This window comes from Staurois parvus, unplaced genomic scaffold (genome assembly GCF_062004578.1).
Source record: "Staurois parvus isolate SC_StPar_1 unplaced genomic scaffold, SC_StPar_1.0 ptg000159l, whole genome shotgun sequence".
Lineage (NCBI taxonomy): Eukaryota > Metazoa > Chordata > Amphibia > Anura > Ranidae > Staurois > Staurois parvus.
In genome coordinates this window covers 5,888,170-5,913,500 of record NW_028317955.1, presented here as the reverse complement: position 1 = coordinate 5,913,500, position 25,331 = coordinate 5,888,170, and the positions used below count along the sequence as shown (strand labels likewise).

The following is a 25,331-nucleotide window of genomic DNA, read 5'->3' as shown; positions in this document are numbered from 1 at the left end:
GAGAATAGGAATACCCACAACAGAAGCTACTAAGCCAGTAACAATGGAAGGCAGATTTTGCCACAAGAGTCGCTGAAACATATGAAGCCAGTGAGTTTATTAGGACCACAAGTCTACACATTTAATTGAAATACACTATATTGCCAAAAGTATTGGGACGCCTGTCTTTACACGCACATGAACTTTAATGGCATTCCAGTCTTATTCTGTAGGGTTCAATATTGAGTTGGCCCACCCTTTGCAGCTATAACAGCTTCAACTCTTCTGGGAAGGCTGTCCATGAGGTTTAGGAGGGTGTCTATGGGAATGTTTGACCATTCTTCCGGAAGCTCATATGTGAGGTCAGGCACTGATGTCAGAGGAGAAGGCCTGGCTCACAGTCTCTGCTCTGATTCATCCCAAGCGTATTCTATCGGGTTGAGGTCAGGACTCTGTGCAGGCCAGTCAAGTTCCTCCACCCCAAACTTGCTCATCCATGTCTTTATGGACCTTGCTTTGTGCACTGGTGCGCAGTCATGTTGGAACAGGAAGGGCCATCCCCAAACTGTTCCCACAAAGTTGGGAGTATGAAATTGTCCAAAATGTCTTTGTACGCTGACGCCTTAAGAGTTCCCTTCACTAGAACTAAGGGGCCAAGCCCAACCCCTGAAAAACAACCCCACACCATAATCCCCCCTCCACCAAACTTTACACTTGGCACAATGCAGTCAGGCAAGTACCATTCTCCTGGAAACCACCAAACCCAGACACGTCCATCAGATTGCTAGACAGAAAAGTGTGATTTGTCACTCCAGAGAACATGTCTCCACTGCTCTAAGTCCAGTGGCAGCGTGCTTTACACCACTGCATCCAACGCTTTGCATTGCACTTGGTGATGTAAGGCTTACATTCAGCTGCTCGGCCATGGAAACCCATTCTGTGAAGCTACCTAAGCACTGTTGTGCTAATCTGAAGGCCACACAAAGTTTGGAGGTCTTTAGCTATTGACTCTGCAGACAGTTGGCGACTTCTGCACTCTGTGTGCTTCAGCATGCGCTGACCCCGCTCTGTCATTTTACCTGGCCTACCACTTCATGGCCAAGTTGCTGTTATTCCCAGTTGCTTCCACTTTGTTATAATACCACTAACAGTTGAAGGTGGAATATTTAGTAGCAAGCAAAATGTCATGAATGGACTTATTGCACAGGTGGCCACCTATCACGGTACCAGGCCTGAATTCACTGAGCTCCTGAGAGCGACCCATTCTTTCACAAATGTTTGTAGAAGCAGTCTGCATGCCTAGGGGCTTGATTTTATACACCTGTGGCCATAGAGGTGATTGAAACACCTGAATCCAATGATTTGGAGGGGTGTCCCAATACTTTTGGCAATATAGTGTATCACTTTAGGGTGATTTGTTTTTTTAGTTAAAGAATGTATAAACCCTTAAACATTTCATATTCCTGATATGTGTCTGTTGTACCATGTACTTGTATAAAAAAAAGTATCTTGTTCTCTTTGTATTGCTTTCTATTATTGTGTGAAATCCCTGGTGTTCCTGCCAGTCCCTCTGCTTTCCTATCAAAAATTGACCACTGACCTTTGGTCAGTTCTATAACTGTACTTGGAGCTCAGCCTGCTCCCCTCCAATGATCAGACTTGTTCTGCCATGCTCCCCCCCCCCCTTGACTGCAAAACCATTCACTGGGAAGATTAGTGTGCTGCAGTTCCCCCCCCCCCCCAGCTCTCTAAGTTCTATAGCTAAGAACAGAGGGAATGCAATCACTTATAAAAAGGGGTAAAAAGGTATTTATAATTTTTTTTATATCTATACACCAATGATTTGCCTTTCATTTCTATTTTAAACTGGATTGTTTTACAAGGTGAGGGTTCTCATATACTTTAACTGGAAGGACAGTCATTTTATTAGGCTGACATTCTAATATATTATTGTTTCAATGTTTTTGTTCCAACAGACATACCGTTTTTCCCAACTCCCTGAAATGGTTATGGGCTCTCCTCCACCACCGGTACCACCGAGGACAGGTCCTGTGGCTGTTCCTTCATTAAGGAGGTACATTACAGTAGTGTGTTTATTACTTATCTGACCTTGATTAAAAAGAAAAAGATTGGGTGATGGAACAATTGTTTCAGATTACTTGTTTTTGTTTTTTTAAAAGCAAATGTGAATTTTACCATAGGAAACCATACCCCTTAAATATCACCAATCCTTAACACCTACCATACTGCTTAAAATGTATGTTCATGCAAGAAAAGAAAATGATTAGATGCTGTTTTACTGAAGAAGGCATCTACAGCAGGTGCTGATTGAAGCAATGCAAGCACTGCAGTCATGGCTCAGAATAATATTCCGCATTTTAATTGGCACCTTTTACAGCTACACTTGCTGATCTTGTATTACTCTTCTGCCACCTAGTGGTCATTTTGTGTACTGTGAATTATTTTAGGTTACTTTTTAGTGGGTTTGTTTGTAGTCAAAATCACAACTTTTCCCATTGGGTTTTCTGACTCAATTCACCCATCGTTTTCCAGGTTACATCCACAGCAGAGGCCAGATTTGGCCAGCTACTTGATTTTATCCAACCTGCATTTAGGGTCAATTGCATATCCTCAATGTGCAAAGATGGAGAATTCAGATCAGCAGGGACTAAGAAGTATTCTGATGCAAGGGGGGACTCTGACTAGGACCCTAATGTAAGGGGGGACTCTAATGGAGACCCTGATGTGAGGATGGACTTTAATGTGGACCCTGATAGAAGGGAGGACTCTGATGGTGAGCCTGATGAAGGGGGGGGGGGCTCTGATGGGGACCCTGATATAAATGGGAAGACTCTGATGGAGACCCTGATGTAAAAAGGCGTTCTGAAGAGGACCCTGATGTAAGAAGGCACTCTGATGAGGACCCTGATGTAAGAAGGCGCTCTGATGAGGACCCTGATGTAAGAAGGCGCTTTGATGAGGACCCTGATGTAAGAAGGCGCTCTGATGAGGATCTTGATGTAAGATGGCGCTCTGATGAGGACTTTGATGTAAGAAGGTGCTTTGATGAGGACCCTGATGTAAGAAGGCGCTCTGATGAGGACCCTGATGTAAGAAGGCGCTCTGATGAGGACCCTGATGTAAGAAGGCGCTCTTATGAGGGACTTGATGTACGAAGGCACTCTGATGGGGGCCCTGGTGTAAGGGGGCTCTGATGAGGACCATGATGTAAGGGGGCTCTGATGAGGACCCTGATATAAGAAGGCGCTCTGATGAGGACCCTGATGTGAGAAGGTGCTTTGATGAGGACCCTGATGTAAGAAGGCACTCTGATGGGGGTCCTGGTGTAAGGGGGCTCTGATGGGGACCCTAGTGTAAGGGGGCTCTGATGAGGACCCTGGTGTAAGGGGGCTCTGATGGGGACCCTGATGTAAGGAGAACTTCTGATGAGAACTCCAATGTAAAGGAGGACCCAGTTATTTTTATAACTGATTTTTTTTCAGCTTGCAAATATTTGTAAAATATACTATATTTAGCTCTTGTACCGAAATATTTCGAGACCCCCAATATACAGGCCAGCAAAGTAGAAATAAAGTAAACTGGATTTTGAAAGTTCAGAAGAATGTGCCAATTTTTGTGTTTAAATTATTAAATATGGTGAAAAGCTGAAAAATTGTGCAATGTAAAAATGCCAAACTAATGAATGAATGAATGAATGATTAAAGAAGGGTTAGAACCTCTCTCAGGTTTTTATTGCTGCCTGTGTCTATGTTGGGAAGGAAGCAAGGCTTGGAGGGTTGGAGCAGGGATGGACTGGACTTGAGGGCAGGGGGGCATTTGCCCCCTAGGGTAGTACGGTAATTAACAGTATGTTGAACTGGTGGTCCTGAGTGGAAATTTCCCCCATTCAGACCTCAGGCCAGGACCTGCCGTCGGTGAGAGCTGCTGGGTGTTATAGAGTTATCTGCTGCTTGGTCATACCTTTGATTAACCTGGCAGACTGGCCTGGCAGAGTGAAGTCTTTCAGCATAACTTCCATTGCACATCTAAAGTGTTATGTAATCGAAGGCCAGATGCTGCAAAGGAAGTTAATGATGGAAAAATGCAGAAGTGTGAGATGAGTTGTGCTGCTTTGTTAGAGGAAGCTGAATGGTGGGAATTGTTTATGATGATGGCATGTATTTTATATAGTATTACAATAGGTGACTTCATATTTTCACATTTTCGCAGCAGTCATCTCGTTCAGCTTGTAAAGTACTTCTTCATTTACAATTTATATCTTATGAAAAGTGCATTATAATAATCCAAGATCTTTAAGACAATACCCACCTTTTACCATGGGCACCCATAACTAAGGTGCTGTGGTACACTTTGGAGTTTATTTATTAAAAATGTATTAGCTATTTATCAAAACTTCATGTAAATTAATTCAAGAATGTGTAAATGGACAAATACCACACTATGCCCACTAGATGGTGCTGACTATTATTGGAAATAAGTATGCTTCTCAGCTCCATATAGTGGCCATAATGTGGTATTTTCCTTATTCACACATTCTATTTGCAGAGAAGATAGCCCAATTAAGAATCGATTTGACCCCATTGGTACAGACCGAATTTACATTCAGATTTGATGGATGAACAGCTATGCAGATTATTTTATACATACTCCCCTTTGTGTGTTGTATTTTCATTAGTCCACAGGAAACTTTTCTGCCATGAAAGGGACAGTTGGTTTTGCTTACCTCCTAGGTCCTAGGTCAAGTGCTCCCAGTCCTCCTCTGAATTTGGACCTTCATCAGGTTCTTACTAGTGTCTTAATCCACTGGAAGAGCCATTCTGCTACCATATATTACAGGGTCTGCTGTCAGTCTGACAGATGGTCCTCTGTGTTTATAGACTGGTAAACATTCTGAGGGCCTGTACCAAAAAATGGTACTGTAATGAGTAATGAGTAATACAGAACAGTTGGTGAGGCTGTATGTATATACTGTATATATAATATTTTTTTCTAATGCAAAAAAAAAAATAGAAATTAATTTGAGTGAACACTTTTTTCAATATAGCCTATATATCAGTAATGGTTGTTATTATTTAAACAGATCCACATCAGATATGACCAACAAGAACAGAGTGCCAGAGCCCAGTGGGAATGAGCAAGGCCCAGGTGAGTATGTGGGGTTGCCAGCAGATTCAAGGTTGTCGATCCCCATGGACCAAATGCATCATTTTGTATGAAATTATTCAGCTGTATATACTATACATTCTGTAGCACCATCCTTGTTATGCTACTAGGTCAATTTAGTTTTTGGCTACACTGCAGTGAGTGGATTGGTTGTTGATCAATTGGGTCTGATCAGGTTTTTAATTTCAGAGCTGAGAGTTGCTTCCCCCTGCCTCTGGAAGAAGCTTCCAGAGCATAGCGAGGGAGATTCAAAGCTGAATATTTAGCATGTCCTGGCAAATCCCTGGAAGGGGACATCCAGAAGGTGGCTAGGGAGGTGATAAATGTACAGGAGGCCTGAGCGAATTGTTCTTTCCTTGTCAGGGAGGGTTCCAGTCTCCCGGAAGGGGGGGGGGGGGGCTGATGCCCCCTGGGAGATAGCCAGAAAAACAAGAGATTGCTGCTTGGCTGCTGGACTGAGGGCCTGATAAAGAATTGCCAAAGAAGTACCCTTGCTGAAAAGCATTGTCTCTGAGGATGCTGGGTGGTGGGCAGCTCCTGGGACACTGAGTAAGGAGTTCACTGAGACTGATAGTTTAGCAAGTGCCATAGGGGAACCGGTTGCCAGAGTTTGATTTATGGACAGCTATTGCAGGGCAGTCGACATACTAACCATACCCTGCTACCCCAAGCAAAGCTGCTCTTGGGAAGATTAGAGAAAAGTCTGTCCTTCTACTGTGATTAATGATCATTTTGGAGTATCCTGTGACCCTAAACCCCTCTCCTGTTGAAGCGTTCAGCAATAAACCTCAACAAGACATCTCAGAGTGAGCCTTGGTGTACTTGGGACTGTGCTTGGGTGATGAGCAGCCTCTGTACTATTCAGAAGAACCTTTCTTCCTTCAGCGGCCCCTTCTGGGTGAGCTCTAAATTCAAGTATCAACAAATCCCAGGAGGGACACAGATAAGGGTTTAAAGGACAACTCCAACTTAAAAACCAGTCTATAAACTTTAAACTGGGATGGAGGGCTATTTTAATTTGCAAACAATCATGAATCCATTTTTTTGATGTTCTGGCTCCAGGGGAGTTGATGGTATGCACTGTAGCTGCTGACTTACCTGTGCCAGGGTCCAGCGATGTGCTCACCCATGTCGTCCCTTCTCTCCTTCTCTACTGCACCAGCATCTCAACTGTGGGCACCAGGCTGTGACAGCTTGCGGCTTCACAGCCTGGTGCCCACTGCGCATGCACGAGTCGGGTTGCTCCCCCTGATTGGCCCGGCAATCTTCTGGGACCTGTTAAAGTTCCCAGGAGACTGTGGGAGGAAGGAGAGGGCCGAACTTCCGGCTCACTTTACAACGAACTGAGTCGGAAGTGGGAGCGGGTACCTGTCAGGTATCCCCTCCCCCCCAAAAGGTGCCAAATATGGTTGGGGGGGGGCAAATAAGCGGAGCTTCCGCTTGTGAGTGGAACTATGCTTTAAGAGATCTCCTCCTCCCCATACAGCACATACAGTTGCAAGAAAAAGTATGTGAACCCCTTGGGATTACGTGGAGTTTTGCATGAATTGGGCATAAAATGTGCTCTGAACGTCATCTAAGTCACAACAATAGAAGAACACAGTCTGCTGAACATAATACTACACAAACATTAGATGTTGCCATGGTTTAATTGCACATAACATGTAAACATTCACAGTGCAGGGAGGAAAAAGTATGTGAGGCCCTAGCTTAATGACTTCTCCCAGAGCTAATTGGAGCCAGGAGTGAGCCAACCTTGACTCCAATCAGTGTGATGATATTGGATGTGTTGCTCACAGCTGTCCTGCCCTTAAAAAACACACACCTGTTTTGGGTTTACTGGTTTCAAGAAGCACTGTCTGATGTGAACCATGCCTCGCAGAAAAGAGCTCTCAGAAGACCTACGATCAAGAATTGTTGACTTGCATGAAGCTGGAAAGGGTTACAAAAGTATCTCCAAAAGCCTTGATGTTCATGTGTCCACGGTAAGACAGACTGTCTACAAATAGAGAAAGTTTAGCACTGTTGCTACTCTCCCTAGGCGTGGTCGTCCTGTAAAAATGACTGCAAGAGCACAGCGCAGAATGCTGCATGAGGTAAAGAAGAATCCCAGAGTGTCAGCTAAAGACCTACAGAAATCTCTGGCACATGCTAACATTTTTGTTGACACATCTACAATAAGGAAAACATTAAACAAGAATGGAGTACATGGGAGGACACCACGGAGGAAGCCATTGCTGTCCAAAAAGAATATTGCAGCACGTTTGAAGTTTGCAAAAGAGCACCTGGATGTTCCACAGCACTACTGGCAAAATATACTGTGGACAGATGAAACCAAGATTGAGTTGTTTGGGAAGAACACACAACACTATGTGTGGAGAAAAAAAGGCGCAGCACACCAACATCAAAACCTCATCCCCACTGTGAAACATGGCGGAGGGAGCATCATGGTTTGGGGCTGCTTTGCTGCCTCAGGGCCTGGACGGATTGTTGTCATTGATGGGAAAATGAATTCCAGAGTTTATCAAGACATTTTGCAGGAAAACGTACGACCATCTGTCCGCCAACTGAAGCTCCACAGAGGATAGGTGATGCAACAGGACAATGACCCAAAGCATACAAGTAATTCAACAAAACAATGGCTGCAACAGCACACAATACGCCTTCTGGAGTGGCCCAGTCAGAGTCCTGACCTCAACCCCATTGAAATGCTGTGGCATGACCTTAAGAGAGCGATTCACACCAGACATCCCAAGAATATTGCTACACTGAAACAGTTTTGTGAAGAGGAGTGGTCCAAAATGACTCCAGATCGTTGTGCAGGTCTGATCTGCAACTACAGGAAACGTTTGGTTGAGGTTATTGCTGCCAAAGGAGGGTCAACCAGTTATTAAGTCCAAAGGTTCACATACTTTTTCCTCCCTGCACTGTGAATGTTTACATGTTATGTGCAATTAAACCATGGCAACATCTAATGTTTGTGTAGTATTATGTTCAGCAGACTGTGTTCTTCTATTGTTGTGACTTAGATGACGTTCAGAGCACATTTTATGCCCAATTCATGCAAAACTCCACGTAATCCCAAGGGGTTCACATACTTTTTCTTGCAACTGTAGCTGAGATCAGTATCCCTCCACACAGTGTGTAGCTGGCTACTGCAGCTGCCATTCCAATCAGGAAATTTCACAGGTCAGAACTGCAACATAGCAGCCAGCTACACATTGTGCAGATCGATGCTGTGTCTGTTAGGGAATCTGATCTCAGCCATGTTATGTGGGGAGGAGAAGATCTGCTGAGTGCCTTGTGTGCAGTGCGGGCAGTACCGGGACAAGGTCATCCAGCACTGAAGGTGACAAACTGTGCCCCCACCTTCCAATCCCCCCCCCAAAAAATAGCACTAATCAACACGCTCACGCCCTAAGCAAGCATTCCCTCTGCAAACCCAAATTCTACCCAACCAAAAATGCAACAATTCCCCATCCTCACAGTCCTAATCATCCTCCCATCCCACCTTCCACCTCAAATCCCCCCTAAGTCCCCACAAATCTTCCACGCCCAAAAAAAATATCAAACTCTCCCCCCAAATTCCCCCCTCCTAGTACATATTCTCGCCCAATCCCCCCCAGTACAAATCCCCCTAAAACTCCTCGCCTAGTGTAATTCCTCTCCCCAAATCTCCCCTCCTAGTACAAATACTCCCCCAAATTGCCCCTCATAATACAAAGCCCCCTACTATTACAAATCCCCCCCACCGAGTACAAATTCCCCTCCACCCCCCCTCCTAGTACAATCCCCCCCGCCCCAAATCCTCACCCTTCCCAGCACTAGTCCCCGCCACCACCCAAATTCCCCTTCTAGCACAAATCTCCCACAATTTCCCTCCTCCTAGCACTAATCCTCCCAACCCTCAATTCCCCCCTCCTAACACAAATCCTTCCCAATCCTGCCTTCTAACACATCCTTCCCAATTATCCTTCACAGCACAGCCTCCCCACCCCTCCTCCACAAGCTCCCCTTCCCCCAATCTTGCATGTTGGAACTACAGAAGTAGTGAGGAGATGTGGGCTCTCTGTGATCTCCCTCCTCCTGTCATAACAGCAATCCTCCATAGAGAAGGTTACACAGGATCGCTCTTAGATCCGACAGTGCACGGCTTGATTACCTGCCCCTATCCACATTTCCAGGAGTTGAGCAGTCTTTGAAGGAGATGGGGGCGGGTAATGAAGTCGCGCACCGTCGGATCGAAGAGCGATCCTGTGTAACCTTCTGCATGGAGGATCACTGTTATGACAGGAGGAGGGAGATCACAGAGAAGCCCGCACCTCCTCTCTGTTCTCTCCTCTCTGTTGCTGTCACTTCTCCTGTCTGGACTGTATACTTCATTTCACTGCGGCTGTACCTGAGTGCAGGGATGGGGGGGGGGATCAGTGGTCATAGGCACATTAATCATGGGGGGGGGCGCACCTGGCTTGGGGGGGCATAATTGAAATCTGGGGGGGCACAGCGCACCCCAGCACCCCCCTAGATCCGGCTATGCTACAGCGGTTGCAATTGTATCTTCTGAAACATAAACCTTTTCAAAATAAATTACTGAAAGCAGTAGGGGACAGATGCAGCATCAGACCAATGCTGCATCCACCTAGGTGAGTATGTTAGTTTGTTTTTTTTATCCAATCCCACATTTCTCCTTTAAATTTAGAATATGCTGTGCGTGCATTTTAAAGAATTTACCAGCAGGAGTGAGACCTGCAATGCAGATTATATATAAATTAGGAAATCAGAGGGTGACTTGGTCCACCACCATGTACCTATAACTGCCAGAGGTAAATTATTGGTTTATTCACTCTCAACTAACCTGAGTTGGAAATCACCTTGAAAAGGCAATTATATTAACTACACATATCCAAAGAATGACATCTGTGACCTCTACCCACATTGCTTATGATGGCAAGAGCCATCCACTAAGACATTCTTAGTATTTATTTTTTATGTTTATACCATGTCCAAATCCCCTACCGAAGAGGGATCAACACCGTCTGCTCTGTTAGTCTTCCCTAAGAGATAACTGCTCATTAGCTGAGCTACTATTTGCAACAGATGATAATGGTAACCTATAAGAGATAATTCCTGGGTGACCCATATGCTGATCTGCGCTGTTTGTACATAAACAAAGAGCCACTGAACTGTCTGTAACAAAAAAGACTAATCAATTAGAGGAATTATCTGCCAGGCTGAAACGTGGGTCTTGCACATTGGTACATCAAGTTGTTTTCTGTGTATGCTTGGCAGGCAACAAGGCCAGACTGGCTTAGCTGAATCAAAGCTGTTGGATTTTTCAAGAACTACATAAAGAAAATGAGAATTACAGAAAAAAACCAAACAAAATGTAATAACAAATAAAGCAAAAGGATATCTGTTTACTGGTTTAGCAGAAAAGTTTAAAAGGACACTATCATGGTTTGGTGTGAATTTTCATATAGAAGTTTTTAGATGATGTTATTTTTATGTTTTGTTTTAACCGTGGATAATGCTGAGTGCTTTCAAACACCCTTTCTCTAACTGAAACATCTTAGGCATGTTCAAACAAAGCAGGCAGACGGGGTAGTGGGCTAAGTCACTCTTCTAAACATCAGGGCTAATTTACGAAAGGAGTAGCGCATGTTGTAATGAGGTAAAGCCGTACTGACTCAAATCATCCAATCACATTTTTTGCACAATTGGGTATTTTTTTTACTTAGCTTTATCCCATTCACTAAGCTAAGTGAAAATTCACATTGCAAAATGAACATGCTTTACTCCTTTAGTTGTGAGTGTGTCTTCCACTCCTTTAGTTGTGAGTGTGTCTACGTTTGAGCTTAAACTATTGAGCTTTGTAAACAGCAGGCTTTATAAAAGAGCAGCTATTAATTGGTAGCCATTTGGAAAGGGGCCTAGAGCTCCTATGCTGGTTGGAAATTAAGATACAACATATCTTTATGCTGTTTTTGTTATTTACCTGACTAAAATAAAATGTGTTTTTAATTGTGGGCAGCACAGTGGCTAAATGGTTAGCACGTCCGCCTGGCAGTACTAGGGCTGCTGGGTCGAACCCCAACCACTGCGCCACTTGCCTGGAGTTTGCATGTTCTCCCTGAGCCTGCGTGTGTTTCCTCCCACACTCCAAAGACATGCTGGTAGGTTAATTGGATCCTGTCTCAGTTGGCCCTAGCAGGGGCAAACTGACCATTTGGAAACTCGGGCACTGCCCGAGGGCCCGGAGTCAGTAGGGGGCCCCATGAGATGCCCCTGGTACCTTTTTCATAGGCTTTTTGAGTTTGGGCAAGGATACAGGGGCCCCATGATCCCCTATTGCCCGGGGGCCCCATGAGTTGTCAGTCCGCCCCTGGGCCCTAGTATATGTATGTATAAATGTAAGTTAGGGTCCTTAGATTGTACACCCCTTGAGGGTTAGGGACTGATATGAATGTACAATATATATGTAAAAGCACTGCGTAAATTGACGGCACTATATAAGTACCTGAAATAAATTGTATGTTTTAGCATTGGCTAACAGGAAAATAAAAAATATACAAACCAAATCTTTACAACTTACATTGGAGTGGGCCCAAATATGTTTGGATTTATACCGACCTTTGCAGAATGTGCTATCTAGACCAAATTGTAAGATAAAGAGTTAATAGTTTCTAGTTTCTTTAGGATCCTAAGCTCACCATAGACAATATAATATGACTTTAAAATCTCTTTAAATCTACCAACAATTAGGTACTGCAAGTGCTTGTGTGATTGGTTACTAATTACATAGTTACATAACTGGTAAAGTTGAATAAAGACATTGGTCCATCCAGTTCAACCTGTGTGGATGTGTGTATTTATGCCTCTACCACTTCCCATATCCCTGTATACAGGCGTACCTCGGTTTACGAATGCCTCGTTAAATGTCATTTTCGGTTTACGAATGAAAATCCATTGAAAATAATGGCTCGGTTTACTCATTTTTTTCACAATACGAAGCAAGTTTCCCCAGGATGCAACCTGGGAGGTTTATAGAGCCGGCCCCGTGCCTTTAAAGTGCACTTTATAAAGAGTTTTGAACAGATAAGACTTTTATTTTACTTTTTTTGACCTCTGGAACGGATTCATTGGTTTTCACTACATTTACAAATTTTTTTCACAATACGAAGCAAATTTCCCCAGGATGCATTGTGCCTGGGAGGTTTATAGCACCGGCCCCGTGCCTTTAAAGTGCACTTTATAAGGAGTTTTGAACAGATAAGACTTTTTTTACTTTTTTCTGACCTCCGGAATGGATTAATTGGTTTTCAGTGCATTTACAAATTTTTTTCGCAGTATGAAGCAAGTTTCCCCAGGATGAATTGCGCCTGGGAGGTTTATAGCGCTGGCCCTGTGCATGCTGTAGTCTGTGGGTAGCACGTGGCGTTGATTGTGGAGGATTTTGGAGCCATTCCGGAAATTTTTAATAATGTCTCTGTACAGTATTTATGCCTTTAAAGTGTACTTTATAAAGAGTTTTGAACAGATAAAATACTTTTTTTTTTACTTTTTTCTAACCAGGGGTTACTTGGCAAAATGTCTAAAAATTGCCCATAACTTGTATACAAGTCAGTGGGTGGAACAAGCCTGCCTCTTAGTTACACAAAGCCACAGGTTTTCATTGTGCACCATTAGGACCTTCTAGCCACTGGCGTCCTGACAACCAATTACATCATCAGTTTGATCCTCCTCTGCCCCTCTCTGTCAGTACTGGGGTCACATTAGCTCAGTGATAGAGAAAAACTGAGGAAGAAGAGAAACACTAGAATACTAGTCAGTACCAGTGTGCAAAAGGGTATTAGTCTTAGAACAGGGGTCTCCAAACTATGGCCTCTGGGAGTCTTGCAAGGCCTCATGACCTCTGATGTTGGCTGTCCTACATGTGTGAATGTTGCTGCATTGTATAAAACTATTTACATACTAGAATGGGGTGTCTCAGGATTGTCCATAATTTTAGAGGGTGCCTTAAAATTGTCCATAATTTTAGAGGGTGCCTTGAAATTGTCCATAATTTTATAAGGTGCCTTGACTGAAAAAAGGTTGAGAAACACTGATTTAGATAATTAGATAATGGCTTGGATAGTTTAGGTAAGGTCTTATTTTACATAGTTTTGTCAAAGAGAATTGTACAGTCAGATCATAATGTGTACGATGAACAATAGAGTAGGCATTTTCAAAGTTTTTCCAAAAATATGCATGTCTTGTGTCAATGTATTTTCTACAAAACAAGCATGAAACATTTTTCTACAAAACAAACATGAAACATTTTCCATCTTCTTCAATGACTGCTTTACCTTGTCAGGTAATACAGTTCCTGGTGTGTTTGCCATCCCAGGGAATCGTGCAGGATATACTGGCTATTACATTCCACAGCCACCAGCTGCCTACCGAAACCACGCCTGGATGTCATACTCGGGAGAAAATGATTTGCCAGGACAATGGGCAGACTCGGTAAGCTTGCTACCAAAACTAAAGAATATTACATGTACTAAAAATCAGGACACAGATGCATTTGTGGATGTACAGCTTAATATCTCAGAGATCTTCTTAAAAGTTCAATCAGTTGTGGTTTTCGTAAACTTCTGAAGAATTGTAACTGGAAATCTCAAAAAAGTCAATGTGAATCTGAACCAGGCTCCAAAAAGTGTGCATTACAAAACCACAAGTGATGCAACATTGAGCATAAAAGTTTAATAAGTTCCTGGCAGCCCTTCCGGAGTAATAGGGTCAAAAACAGCCTTTAACTACCAGAGGTATTATGATTTGGAAGGGTACGACCTGGTGGAATTGGCTTAGCTGATTTTTTAAAAAGGGGCTTCTGCTGAAAGAAACATGGAGGCCACCATTGCTGATGTCCTCCCGAAAATGCTAGTTGCCTAATAGTCATGCTTTGACTTCAGTACTTGTTAAAACCTATCTCTGGGCAAAACATAACAACCTTCCAAGGTTTGTTTACATATTTTGTGAAGTAGTGGTTTACTTACCTAATACCCCGGTCACACTGAATGCTAATTGGCATGTGATTTGCAAATCACATGCCAAGTTGCACCCTAGTGTCCGCAATGACAGCGGTCATATCGGTGTGGTTCTGACTTGGTCGAAGCCGCACCGATTTCCAAAGTAGCACATGCACTACTTTTGGTGCGATTTACATAGACATCTGTGTCAGATGTCTTGCAAATCGCACCTGAAATCAGCAGTTAACCCGACTTTGAAATCATACAATTTCACTGTAAGTCGCACAATTTCAAAGTCGGGTTTGATGTGCCCAGGGTGTAAGTCTTCCCTCCATGCCTCTCACTGGCACTGGCATTGTTTCTGGATACACGGGAACTGTAATCTTTTGATGTAGATGTGCCTGCGCTGGCTGTCCCTGATGATGGTTCCCTTTTGTTGGCGGCACTGCTCCCTCAATCCTGAGAAGCACCAACCATTGGATGGCCAGTAGGAAGTGTCCAATGTTGACACCAAAAAAAAGAGTACTCAAGGCTGGAATGTCTTGTTATCATGGATTTAGGTGAGTAAAAGGGGCATTTAGGGGGCCTGAAAGGGGTATATCATAGGGAGTATAAAAGCATGGAGTTATTGCTGGCGTTATGCATTTATTAATGTCCGTTATACTGTATGGCTGTTTATTATTCATAGGGTAATTGTAGGGTAAACTTCCACTTTAAAGGTGAGTATAGCACAGCAAAATCTTTTTTTTTCTTTCTACTATTAGGTCTCATGCACACTAGAAAAGCTAAAAACTGTTTTAGAAATGCTGAATAAAAAAAACTAATGTTTTAGTGCTTTTTGCTGGGGTTTAGCAGTGTTTAGCATAGTGTGTAAGCTACGTTTAGCAGCTTCAGCGTTAACAAGGTTGGCCGTTGTTAAGGAGAGGGCCTTGAAGCTGGCCGCCGCATCCTTAACAACGGATGAGTCATCAATCCCATTGACAGCTGATGACTCATCCATTGTTAAAGATGCGGCGGCTGGCTTCCCAGCCTTCCCCTTAACAACCAGTGAAGAAAAAAACTAAATGCTGGACCCTGTCAGAGTTTAGGAGACTTTAGCAGAGTTTAGGAGCTGTCAGTGTTTTTTCTGCCAAAAAATGCTGCTTCTCCTAGATGCACTGGCCATTTTTTTCCTGCTGGTATAAGCTTTTTCTACTAAAAGCTTCTAAATATCTATGTGTGCTTGTACACATAGGATAATATGGAAGGCCGTTTGGATCAACTTTACCTATAAATGTTAGTATCCAGTTATATTCTGTGTATCCAAGAAATAATCCAGGCCTTTTTAAAGCAATCCACTGAGCTGGCCAGAACCAACTTTTGAGGGAGTCTATTCCACATTTTCACAGCTCTCACTGTGAAAAAAACTTTCCGTGTTTGGAGATTAAATTTCTTTTCCTCCAGATGTAAAGAGTGCCCCCTTGTCCTCTCTGATGACCTCAGGGTGAATAACTCTACACCGACTTCACTATATGAACCACTGATGTATTTATACATGGAGATCATATCCCCTCTTATGTATTATACATGGTGATCATATCCCCCCTTATGTATTATACATGGAGATCATATCCCCCCTTATGTATTATACATGGAGATCATATCCCCCCTTATGTATTATACATGGAGATCATATCCCCCCTTATGTATTATATATGTTGATCATATCCCCCCTTAATCTCCTCTTCTCAAGAGAGAATAAATTCAGTCCCTCTAATCTTTCCTCATAGCTGATCTCCTTCATGCCTCTTATCAGTTTGGTTGCCCTTCTCTGTACTTTCTCCAGTTCCCCAATGTTCTTTTTGTGAATTGGTGCCCACAATTGAACTGCATATTCCAGATGAGGTCTTACTAATGATTTGTACCGGGGTAATATGATATCTCTCTCTCTGGTGTCTATACCTCTTTTAATACAAGAGAGGATTTTGCTCGCTTTAGAAACCGCAGCTTGGCATTGCATTCCATTATTAAGCTTGTGATCTACCAGAACTCCCAGATCCTTCTCCACCATTGATTCCCCCAGTTGTACTCCCCCTAGCAGGGGTGGACTGACAACTCATGGGGCCCCTGGGCAATAGGGGATCATGAGGCCCATGTGTCCTTGCTCACACTCAAAGCACACCCAAAAAAGCCTAGAAAAGGTACCAGGGGCATTCATGGGGCCCCCTACTGACCCCGGGAATGGTCAGTCTGCCCCTGCCCCCTAGTATGCATGATGCATGAATATTCTTAGCTCCCAAGTGCAGAATCTTACATTTATCAACATTAAACCTCATTTGCCACATAGTTGCCCAATTAAACAGTGCATTGAGGTCGGCTTGTAAATTGGAGACATCCTGTAAGGACGTTATTCCACTACACAGCTTGGTGTCATCTGCAAAGACTGAAATGGGATTTTTAATCCCAGACCCTATATAGTTTATAAGCATATTAAAAAGTAAGGGTCCCAACACTGAACCCTGGGGTACACCACTGATGACCCTAGACCATTTAGAGTATGAATCATTAAACACTGCTCTCTGAATACGATCTTTTAGCCAGTTTTCTATCCATTTACATACGGATTTTTCCAAGCCTGTAGACTTTACCTTACACATTAGCCGTGTGTGGGGAACTGTGTGAAATCCTTTTGCAAAATCTAAGTATACCACGTCCACCGTCACCCCTCTGTTCAAGTATACCACGTCCACCACCACCCCTCTGTCCAAGGTTCTGCTCACCTCCTCATAAAAAGAAATCAGATTTGTTTGACAACTTCTGTCTTTCATGAATCCATGCTGCCCGTTGCCTAAAATATTTTTTTCCAGCAAGAACTATGTGGTCTTTTATTAAACTCTCCAGTATCTTCCCAATTATAGAAGTTAAACTAACAGGTCTATAATTACTTAGTAAAGATTTTGACCCCTTTTTAAATATTGGCACCACATTGACCTAACGTGAATCCAATGGTAGTATGCCAGTCATTAAAGAGTCCCAAAAAGTTAGAAAAAATGGCTTTGAAATGACAGAGCTCAATTCTTTAGGGACCCGTGGGTGTATGCCATCCGGTTCAGGTGCTTTATTCACCTTTATTCTGTCTAAATATTTTTAGATCATATCAATTGTGAGCCAGTGTGGATCATCTGGAGCTGTGTCAATACCATGCCCATTATGGACAAGAGCTCCACATGCTCCTTTGTATAGACAGCTGCAGAAGGTATTTAATAAATTTGCCTTCTCTTTGTCCCCAGTCACCCACTCTAGACGATTTTGTAAAGGGCCTACATGCTTGGACTGGACCTCTTTACTATTAATATATTTCGAGAATTTTTTGGGGTTGGTCCTGCTATCTTTTGCAATCTTTCATTCATTTTCAGTTTTTGCGGGCCTTTATTTTCTTTTTGCATATTCTGTTATATTCTTTGTAATGTTTAAATGATGATAGTGTTCCTTGGAAGTTATACTTTTTTTGTTTTATGTTTACTTTCTTAATGGATATCTAGAAGACTAAGGTGTCCATTTATGAACAAAATTGCTGTGTGAAGGCCTCAGCATTCATACAGCTTTCATATATAATCCCTGTAATGTGTTGTATTTCCTATAATCATTAGCTCCATTTTGTGACCATAATGTTATATTTTCCTGAAATGCCACAAACAGGAAAATACCGCATTATGGCCTCTAGATTGAGCTGATGATCATAGAAATACAGATATTAGAGATATTACAGGGATTATTTGCAATGGATGAGCAAATTCTGAGGCATTCAAATAGGAAAATCCTTATAAGTAGATCCCTAAGACTACCCTTTATATAGGATGAAAACTGCAGTGATTTTACTGTAGAATGAACATTGTTGTCACCGTATTACAAGGAAAGAAAAATCAGTGGAACAACCGTCTGGATCAACAGGTAATAATATTATCCTACAGAGGACTCAGAAAAAAAGCACAGGTAGCGGTATTTCTAGACTGCTTTATATCTGTCATTTTGCTTTTGTCCATAGTTACAATTTAATTCACCCTCAGAAACTGAATTTCTAATTACATGTACTGTTATTTGTCACTCCCAGGTTCCCCTCCCTGGTTATATTGAGGCTTATCCGAGGTCAAGATACCCTCAGAACTCTCCTTCCCGTCTCCCTAGGCAGTTTGGTCAACCTGCTAACCTACACACGAGCTTGGACCATGCTGCTGGAGCATCAATTGGAGCTTCTCAGCAAAGTCTGGCCGATACCGACACTCCGGACGCCTCGATCACCAATTTATCTACAGCTGCTTTGGTAAAAGCCATAAGAGAAGAAGTTGCCAAACTGGCAAAAAAACAGACGGATATGTTTGAGTTCCAGGTGTGACGGGAACCATTGATGCGCCATGTCCTTTGTTGCTGAGCGATGGTAACAGTGCCTAAAGAAATCTGGACTCACATGGGGATTATATGCTATTTTTATGTATAAAAGACAAAAAGTGACCTGCTACTGATATGCCGTTGTTTTTATTTATATATTTAAAATATAAAGGCAGTTGTTTTTTTTTTTTTACTAAATTGATTGATTAATTACATTTTTTGTGTATAAAAAGCAAAAGCATTGATAACCAATGGGTGGTAATTCAGATACATCGTTAAATAATAATAATATCTAATATCCTACAGGGATGCTCAATGCTTTTGTTGGCTCCAAATGTCAGTGTGCCATTTTTCCAGGGCTCCCTTTATGATTGTTTTGGGGTCCAAAACAACAAAAAATATTTTTTTTAACACAACCATATGATATGAATGTTAAAGTATATGTAAACCCACTCGTTAAAATCTCATATAAACTTTACCATGTTAATATTATTTATAAAGTTATTTTCAATATTTTTAAATCCGCATAATAAAATACCTGGTGATCCTGCCATGAATGTTCTTATTTGGACACTTCCTTTTAAAGAGGAACAGTACTCTGTTTCTGTCTCTCAGTTGTGCTCCTGCATTGTCATCCTGTCACACATGGTTCCAATGGAGACTACAAGTCCAATGTGTTTCAATACACATTAGACAGCATGTAGACAGGAAGCAGTTGTGTTCCACTGAGGACAATCCCCTCTCTGTTTGTCCTGGTGACCACTGTCACTGGAACTGAAATTCAGGGAACATCCAAAATTTTAAGGTGTCACCAGAAAAGGAATAGAAGGTAAGCTTCCAAAGAGAATGCTTGTTCTAGGAGACAATTTTCTAAGAGATCTCTTCCCTCACTTTGAAGAGATTTCTTCTCACTTCACTTTGTGTCTGCAAGTCAGAAGGCAATCTCTCAAATGGGACATAGATGGCAAAAATTGACCTGTGTTTCCCTATGTGATCCAACATAAAAATGTTCTGCTGATGACGACAGTGTGTCACCTTCAAGTGAATTTTTTCATCTTCACCCCAATTTATTTTTTTAAAACCCCTGTTTACTGGGAGGGGGTTCTGCACATTTCAGATACTCCCCCACCCAGTGGCTCCAGCGTTGACCTGCTGAGATCCTTTTCTGCCACCACTTGGTCATGTGCCACCATTTTTGTGTCATGTCAGCGGAAGGGTGCTGGCTCTTCCGGGTTTTAGTCAGGAGGCCTCCCAATGATTCCTCCCTAGGCTCCCCCCTCATCCTTTACTGAATGAAGGAATATACCTCCTGGGTAATGTGACATGCATATCCCAGAAGGCACAGGGAGAACAGTGCATATCATTTGCATAGGCGAGTGACATGCATGGGGGAGGGAATCAGCTGGAAGACTTTTCTTTAAAAAAACAAGATATGTAAACAAAAAAAGGTGGTATTTGTGTAGTGGAGGGGTGGAAAAGAGAGATGATTGTTTTAAGGCTGAAGATGCGCTTAAAGATTAATTTACACTTGCATATCCACTTGTGTGGCCATAGATGGATCAAAATTCAGCCGGCTTAGTAGGGACCAACTGAATTTCAATACATCTATGGCCGTTTGTAAGAAGTTGATCGAATGATTTATTTGATGACTGATGAACAGGCTTGTTGAAAAATGTTTGTTTTATCAGTGCTGCAGCTATTCAGAGGTGTCCTCATTGTCAAAATACAGGAGCACAGCAGGGAGGATTCCTCTATCCACCTTGCTTCTTTGGATGGGGGAATCCATACAGTTTTTTCAATCAGCCTGCTGGCTGATTGAACAAAAGCTATCCATCTACCATCTATAGCCAGCCATACCCTTGTCTTCTGCATTGCTGGGTGTGCTGCCACTGTCCTTCCAGCAAGATTCCTAGGGCAGCAAAGCAGGAGAAATACCATGAGAAGACCATTGCAAAAGTGTTTTCACCCACGATACTGGCTGTTCTGTATTCCCCATTATCTAGCCTGCAGGAGTGTGACGTCATCCTTGTCTTGGTGTCGTGGGCAGAAGATGGTGTGTGGCGGCGGGAAATAAACAAAACCTTTACTTCGTTCTTCTTATGTGTACATTTTGTTCCTTCTAATAGGCGATTTGTGAATGGGGAGGGGCCCATTTTAAAAAAGACTGATGTGCCATTGACAACGTAATGTGAAGTAAAAATCGGTCGTAAACTCTTCCACATCCTAAATATTAAAGATGAACCATAATGTAGAAATTCCTTAAAATAAATTTGGTGCTGCAGAATGTCATAGCCCAGAGAGAAAAGATTACTTGAATAAGCTTCCCATCCACTCAATATTGAAAGGGTTTGTTTTTAGACTGGAGCTGCGCTGAAGCTGGTAAACTGAGAACGTTGAGTACATTTGGCTTAGAACCCGATCTCTAGTCATCCATACAATCAAGTCTCTGTCTGCCTAAGTGCGCTATTCTTTAGTAAGAAATAATACTAAGCCAGAAATAGAGAGCGAAAGGGGTAATTCTTAGTCTAACTGGAAGAGAAAACTAATAAAAAGTCTCTTTTTTCAACATAGGAATGTTCGGAGATAGAGCGCTATTATGTAATCCACTTTGTGTTTTAATTTAAGATGTAAATACAGTGCGTACTTTTATTGATATCTTTCTCATGGAAAAGCAGCATTTCATTATTCTGGATACATTCTATACATTGGAACCTGATATCCTGGGCCATATGGATGACCAGTTTGACCATCTATAGTGAGGGCATACTCATATACTGTAACTAAGTGAGTTCTGTACAGTGCTACCAAAATATATTTTATCACATTCAAATGGAACATGTCTCTGGTATCAAAGTTTTGTAGTGGTCTTAAAAAAATTACTAATTTTCGAGTGCCAAAATGCACTTACAAGACAGGTTTCTCTACCGCTAGCACATGTTGTAGTTAGCAGGTTTAAAACAACAAAACCCACCAGGCAATTGACAGCAGCTAACAAAAGCTTAAAGAAACCTTGCCCATATCACAAAAAAAATACAGTGAGACCATGCAGGTCAAAGCAACATGTTCACGTATAGCCAAAACTTTTTTTTCTTAATGTTCATATTGAGTAGGAAAAGGTAAGGAAATGTCTGGAAAATGGACTAATACCACTATAATCACAAGTTTTCAAAAAATCTCTTTTGTATTGTCCATATTATCCAATAGTGTGGTGGTGATGTAATTGTAGACTATCTGAATATTGGGTGGCAGCTTCTACATATTAAGAAAATTCCACCATCACCTTGGCTTGTGATAAGAGATGAGTGGATCTAGAATTGAAGTGCCACACTTTGGTATTTAAGTTCAGATGCTACTTTATTCTAATAAAAGATTAGTTACCTAGCTAACATGTTTTGGGGATGGCAGCTCTGCCCCCTTCATCGGGGCCTAAGAGAGTGAAACAACAAACAATGCATGGGGAATCAACTAAATTTTATTGATGGATGTTTTGACAATGATGTGGGTTTGCCCAGCATCTGTCAGTGGCTGGTTCTTGCGGCCAGATTTTTATTGTCGTGTTCCTGCTCTGCAGATCCACTCTTTTTATGTATCCTGGTGGCTGTTATCAGTAAGATCCCTTTCACACAGGCGGACCAATTGGGTACACCTATCAGTTTTTCAGGCGGATCCGAATAGACCATCCATTGCCCTCTACAGAGTGGCGGATGTAAATGGGCATGTGTCTGATTGCACCTGCCCGCATCCATTCTCATCTGCTAAAACCAGACCGATAGGGATCTGTTCCCCATCCGTTTAGCGGGGCAGATGACAGTCAGATGTAAACGGCCAGGCGGCCAATTTACATCCCATAGAGGAAAGCGGTCTGTGGACCTGTCATCCGCCTGCTCTACCAGGATCAGCGGACAGATCCCCTGCTGAGCAGGCAGATCCATTGGTGGAGTCTGCCCGCGTGAAAAGTGAAGGAAAATCTAAATTTTTATAGAACAGGAGATGAGGGTAAATATCCCAATGGGGACATCTGGTGACAGTTGTCTAAGAGAAGTTTTCCCTTCACTTTGTAGATATTTCTTCTCACTTCTCCTAGACAGGAAGTTAAGAAAAATCTTCCCCATGGACAAAGACAGTATAATAATAAAAAAAAACAATAGAGGTTTTAACATATCTCTTTTTTGTCTAAAACAAAACAAAACGTTTTGTCTGTACCCTTTAAGGTTCTTTCCCAAGACGCTTATACTTACCTTCTCTTTTCTCCTTCACCAATCCATTAGTCTTAGTTGCTCTGTCTGGACGGGGCTATGGACTTTCACCCACCCTCATGTGACAGCACTGGAGGCTAGTAATTGACCTGTCAGCCACACAGTTCTGTATTGTGGAAATAAAGGTCACTTGCAACCCTGTTTCTGGAAGTACTAGATATTTAGTTCTATTACCAAAGCAAGAGATGTTAAACAGCAGGTTCTCTTTCCCCTTCCTGCCATACCTCAACATTCATTTAACAGGATCTTTACACCCAGATGATCACTGTAATTGGCTGTCACAATGATTACATGATCAGGAGCCAATACCCCCGGCTCCTGATCATTACTAAAGAGCAAAAGCTGTAGATGCGATCTCGGCCACTGTGCTGGGAACATGCTCTCATCCCAGATACCTCAATGGTCACATATATGCAACGTATGGGCATTAAAGCCCACCCTCTTTCCCACTGTACATATGCATAAGAGGGTAAACTCATTAAAATACATCTACCATCGTCATGTGAATCAGCAAGACATGGGCCACTATTGCCAAACACAATTTAATTTATAAAAAAAACTTTAATTGTTCATGCATGTTAAATTCTAAGCAGCCTAGATCTTTCATAACATTCATGGTCATGGTGTGTTATATCATCAGAGACTACAGAAAACCTGTTGTTTTATATTAGACAGACCCTGTCGGGTAGACTTGCAGTATGCTAAGATGATTACAAAGGCAAAACATTATATAGAAAAATATGGCTTTGTGTGCATATAAAATGACAAATGTTACCTAGACCTGCAAATTGACCCACACTGAGAAGTGTACTTACAATAAGCCAATATTTGATTTGATTTGTGCATCTTAAAGACATTACAAAGACTACCATCCTGCTTTCATCCCATTGAAATGATCTGTGAATACAATATATCAGCATGTTAACAGCATGGTAACACTTTTACCATAATACATTTGCTTGCACCTCTCTTCATATTTTATTTTTCACACCTAAGCATATTTATACACCATATCAGGCTTTCAGCTACCTGAAAATATTATCAAATTTCTATGGCATTATTGCAAACCTTTCCCATTGACTGATGGATCATCCCAGCTGCAAAATTCCTGCTTACAGCCAAAGTGTTTCTTGAAGCAGGTGCAATTAATCCCTTGACAGCTGCTTCTGTGGTATAGTTAACTCAACTCCTTTCCCACTATTTTGTGATTGGCGCTCTCTTATCATAGCCAATAAATGAGATATAAGGGCCGGCATTCCGCCAGCATTCACTAAGTTTGGTAGGGGTTACTAGAAAATCACATGTGACTGCAATTGCTCGCCACAGTCTGAGCAATCTGAGATCATCCGAATGTAATGGTGAGCAGTGGCAGGAATATGCAATCGTATATAGACAGCTATGGAAGTCATGTTTGCGCAGTCTGGAAATTTGTGGGTAATTGTGAGTAATTTTTGCTAACAAAACTCACGATGCAGAAAACCTCCATAGTTTGGACCTAAATATTTATATTTTTCTCTTACTTTTAAATATTGTCTTCATTTTTACATGTATTTTTATATGTTCCTTTTTTACATTTTTTTTGGTTTAGCTTTTCATGTAATTGTGTGATTATGACATTTACTTGGTCTTGTACAAAGTCACATATATGTACAGTTATATATAAATATATATATATATGAAATGTATTTTTGTAATCTTTGTAAATATATATATTGTACATATATCACAGATATATGCAAATGGCTAAGCTTGAATGATCCTATGACTAACTCGAACTGGCGAATGTTCAGGGCAAAGTGTTTACATCTATTGATACCAATGTAATTGCTTTGAAGTTAACCAATCAGATAAAAAAAAACTGCACTGTATATGAGGATCATGTTCCGTATTAGCTGCATTGACATTATCTACAACTGCAAAATGCGATTATTATTGATGTTATGTTTCTCCAGTGACATATGCTACTGTTGCTTACATGCCTGTAATAATGACCTTATCATTACATTTATTAAATTCATAACGTTACCTATTTTAAGCAGTAGTGTGCTCATTTTGAAAATCTATAACTGACTTAAGCAGGAACCTTTTATGTTTTAATAAAGTGTAACTCCATTCAAGTTTTGGATAGAGTACCTTCTCTCTTAGCCTTGGTTCACATGTACAGCGCCTTGAAAAAGTATTCATAAATCATACCCCTTGACATTTTCCACATTTTGTCATGTTACAACCAAAAATGTAAATGTATTTTATTGCGATTTTATGTGATGGACCAACACAAAGTGGCACATAACTGTGAAGTGGAAAGAAAATGATAAATGGATTTCAAAATTTTTTACAAATAAATATCAGAAAAGTGTGGGGTGCATTTGTACTCAGCCCCCCTGGGTGAATACTTTGTAGATCCACCTTTTGCTGCAATTACAGCTGCAAGTTTTTTTTTTTGGGGATGTCTCTACCAGCTTTGCACATCTAGAGAAGACATTTTTGCCCATTCTTCTTTGCAAAATTGCTCAAGCTCTGTGAGATTGGATGGAGAGCG

General features: G+C 41.8%; 1 protein-coding gene across 2 annotated transcripts in view; it reads left to right on the top strand.

Moving 5' to 3' along the window:
- Positions 1–24,827, top strand: part of KIAA1549L (KIAA1549 like) — a 216,674-nt gene extending 191,847 nt beyond the window's left edge. For both annotated transcript variants that reach the window (XM_089675874.1, XM_089675873.1), the window contains 4 exons: positions 1,956–2,053; positions 5,081–5,145; positions 13,517–13,665; positions 18,262–24,827. In XM_089675874.1, coding sequence (XP_089532000.1) covers positions 1,956–2,053; positions 5,081–5,145; positions 13,517–13,665; positions 18,262–18,543 — 594 coding nt within the window. In that variant the 3' untranslated portion in view covers positions 18,544–24,827. The remainder of the gene's footprint in view (positions 1–1,955; positions 2,054–5,080; positions 5,146–13,516; positions 13,666–18,261) is intronic.
- The last annotated feature ends 504 nt before the right edge of the window (positions 24,828–25,331 follow it).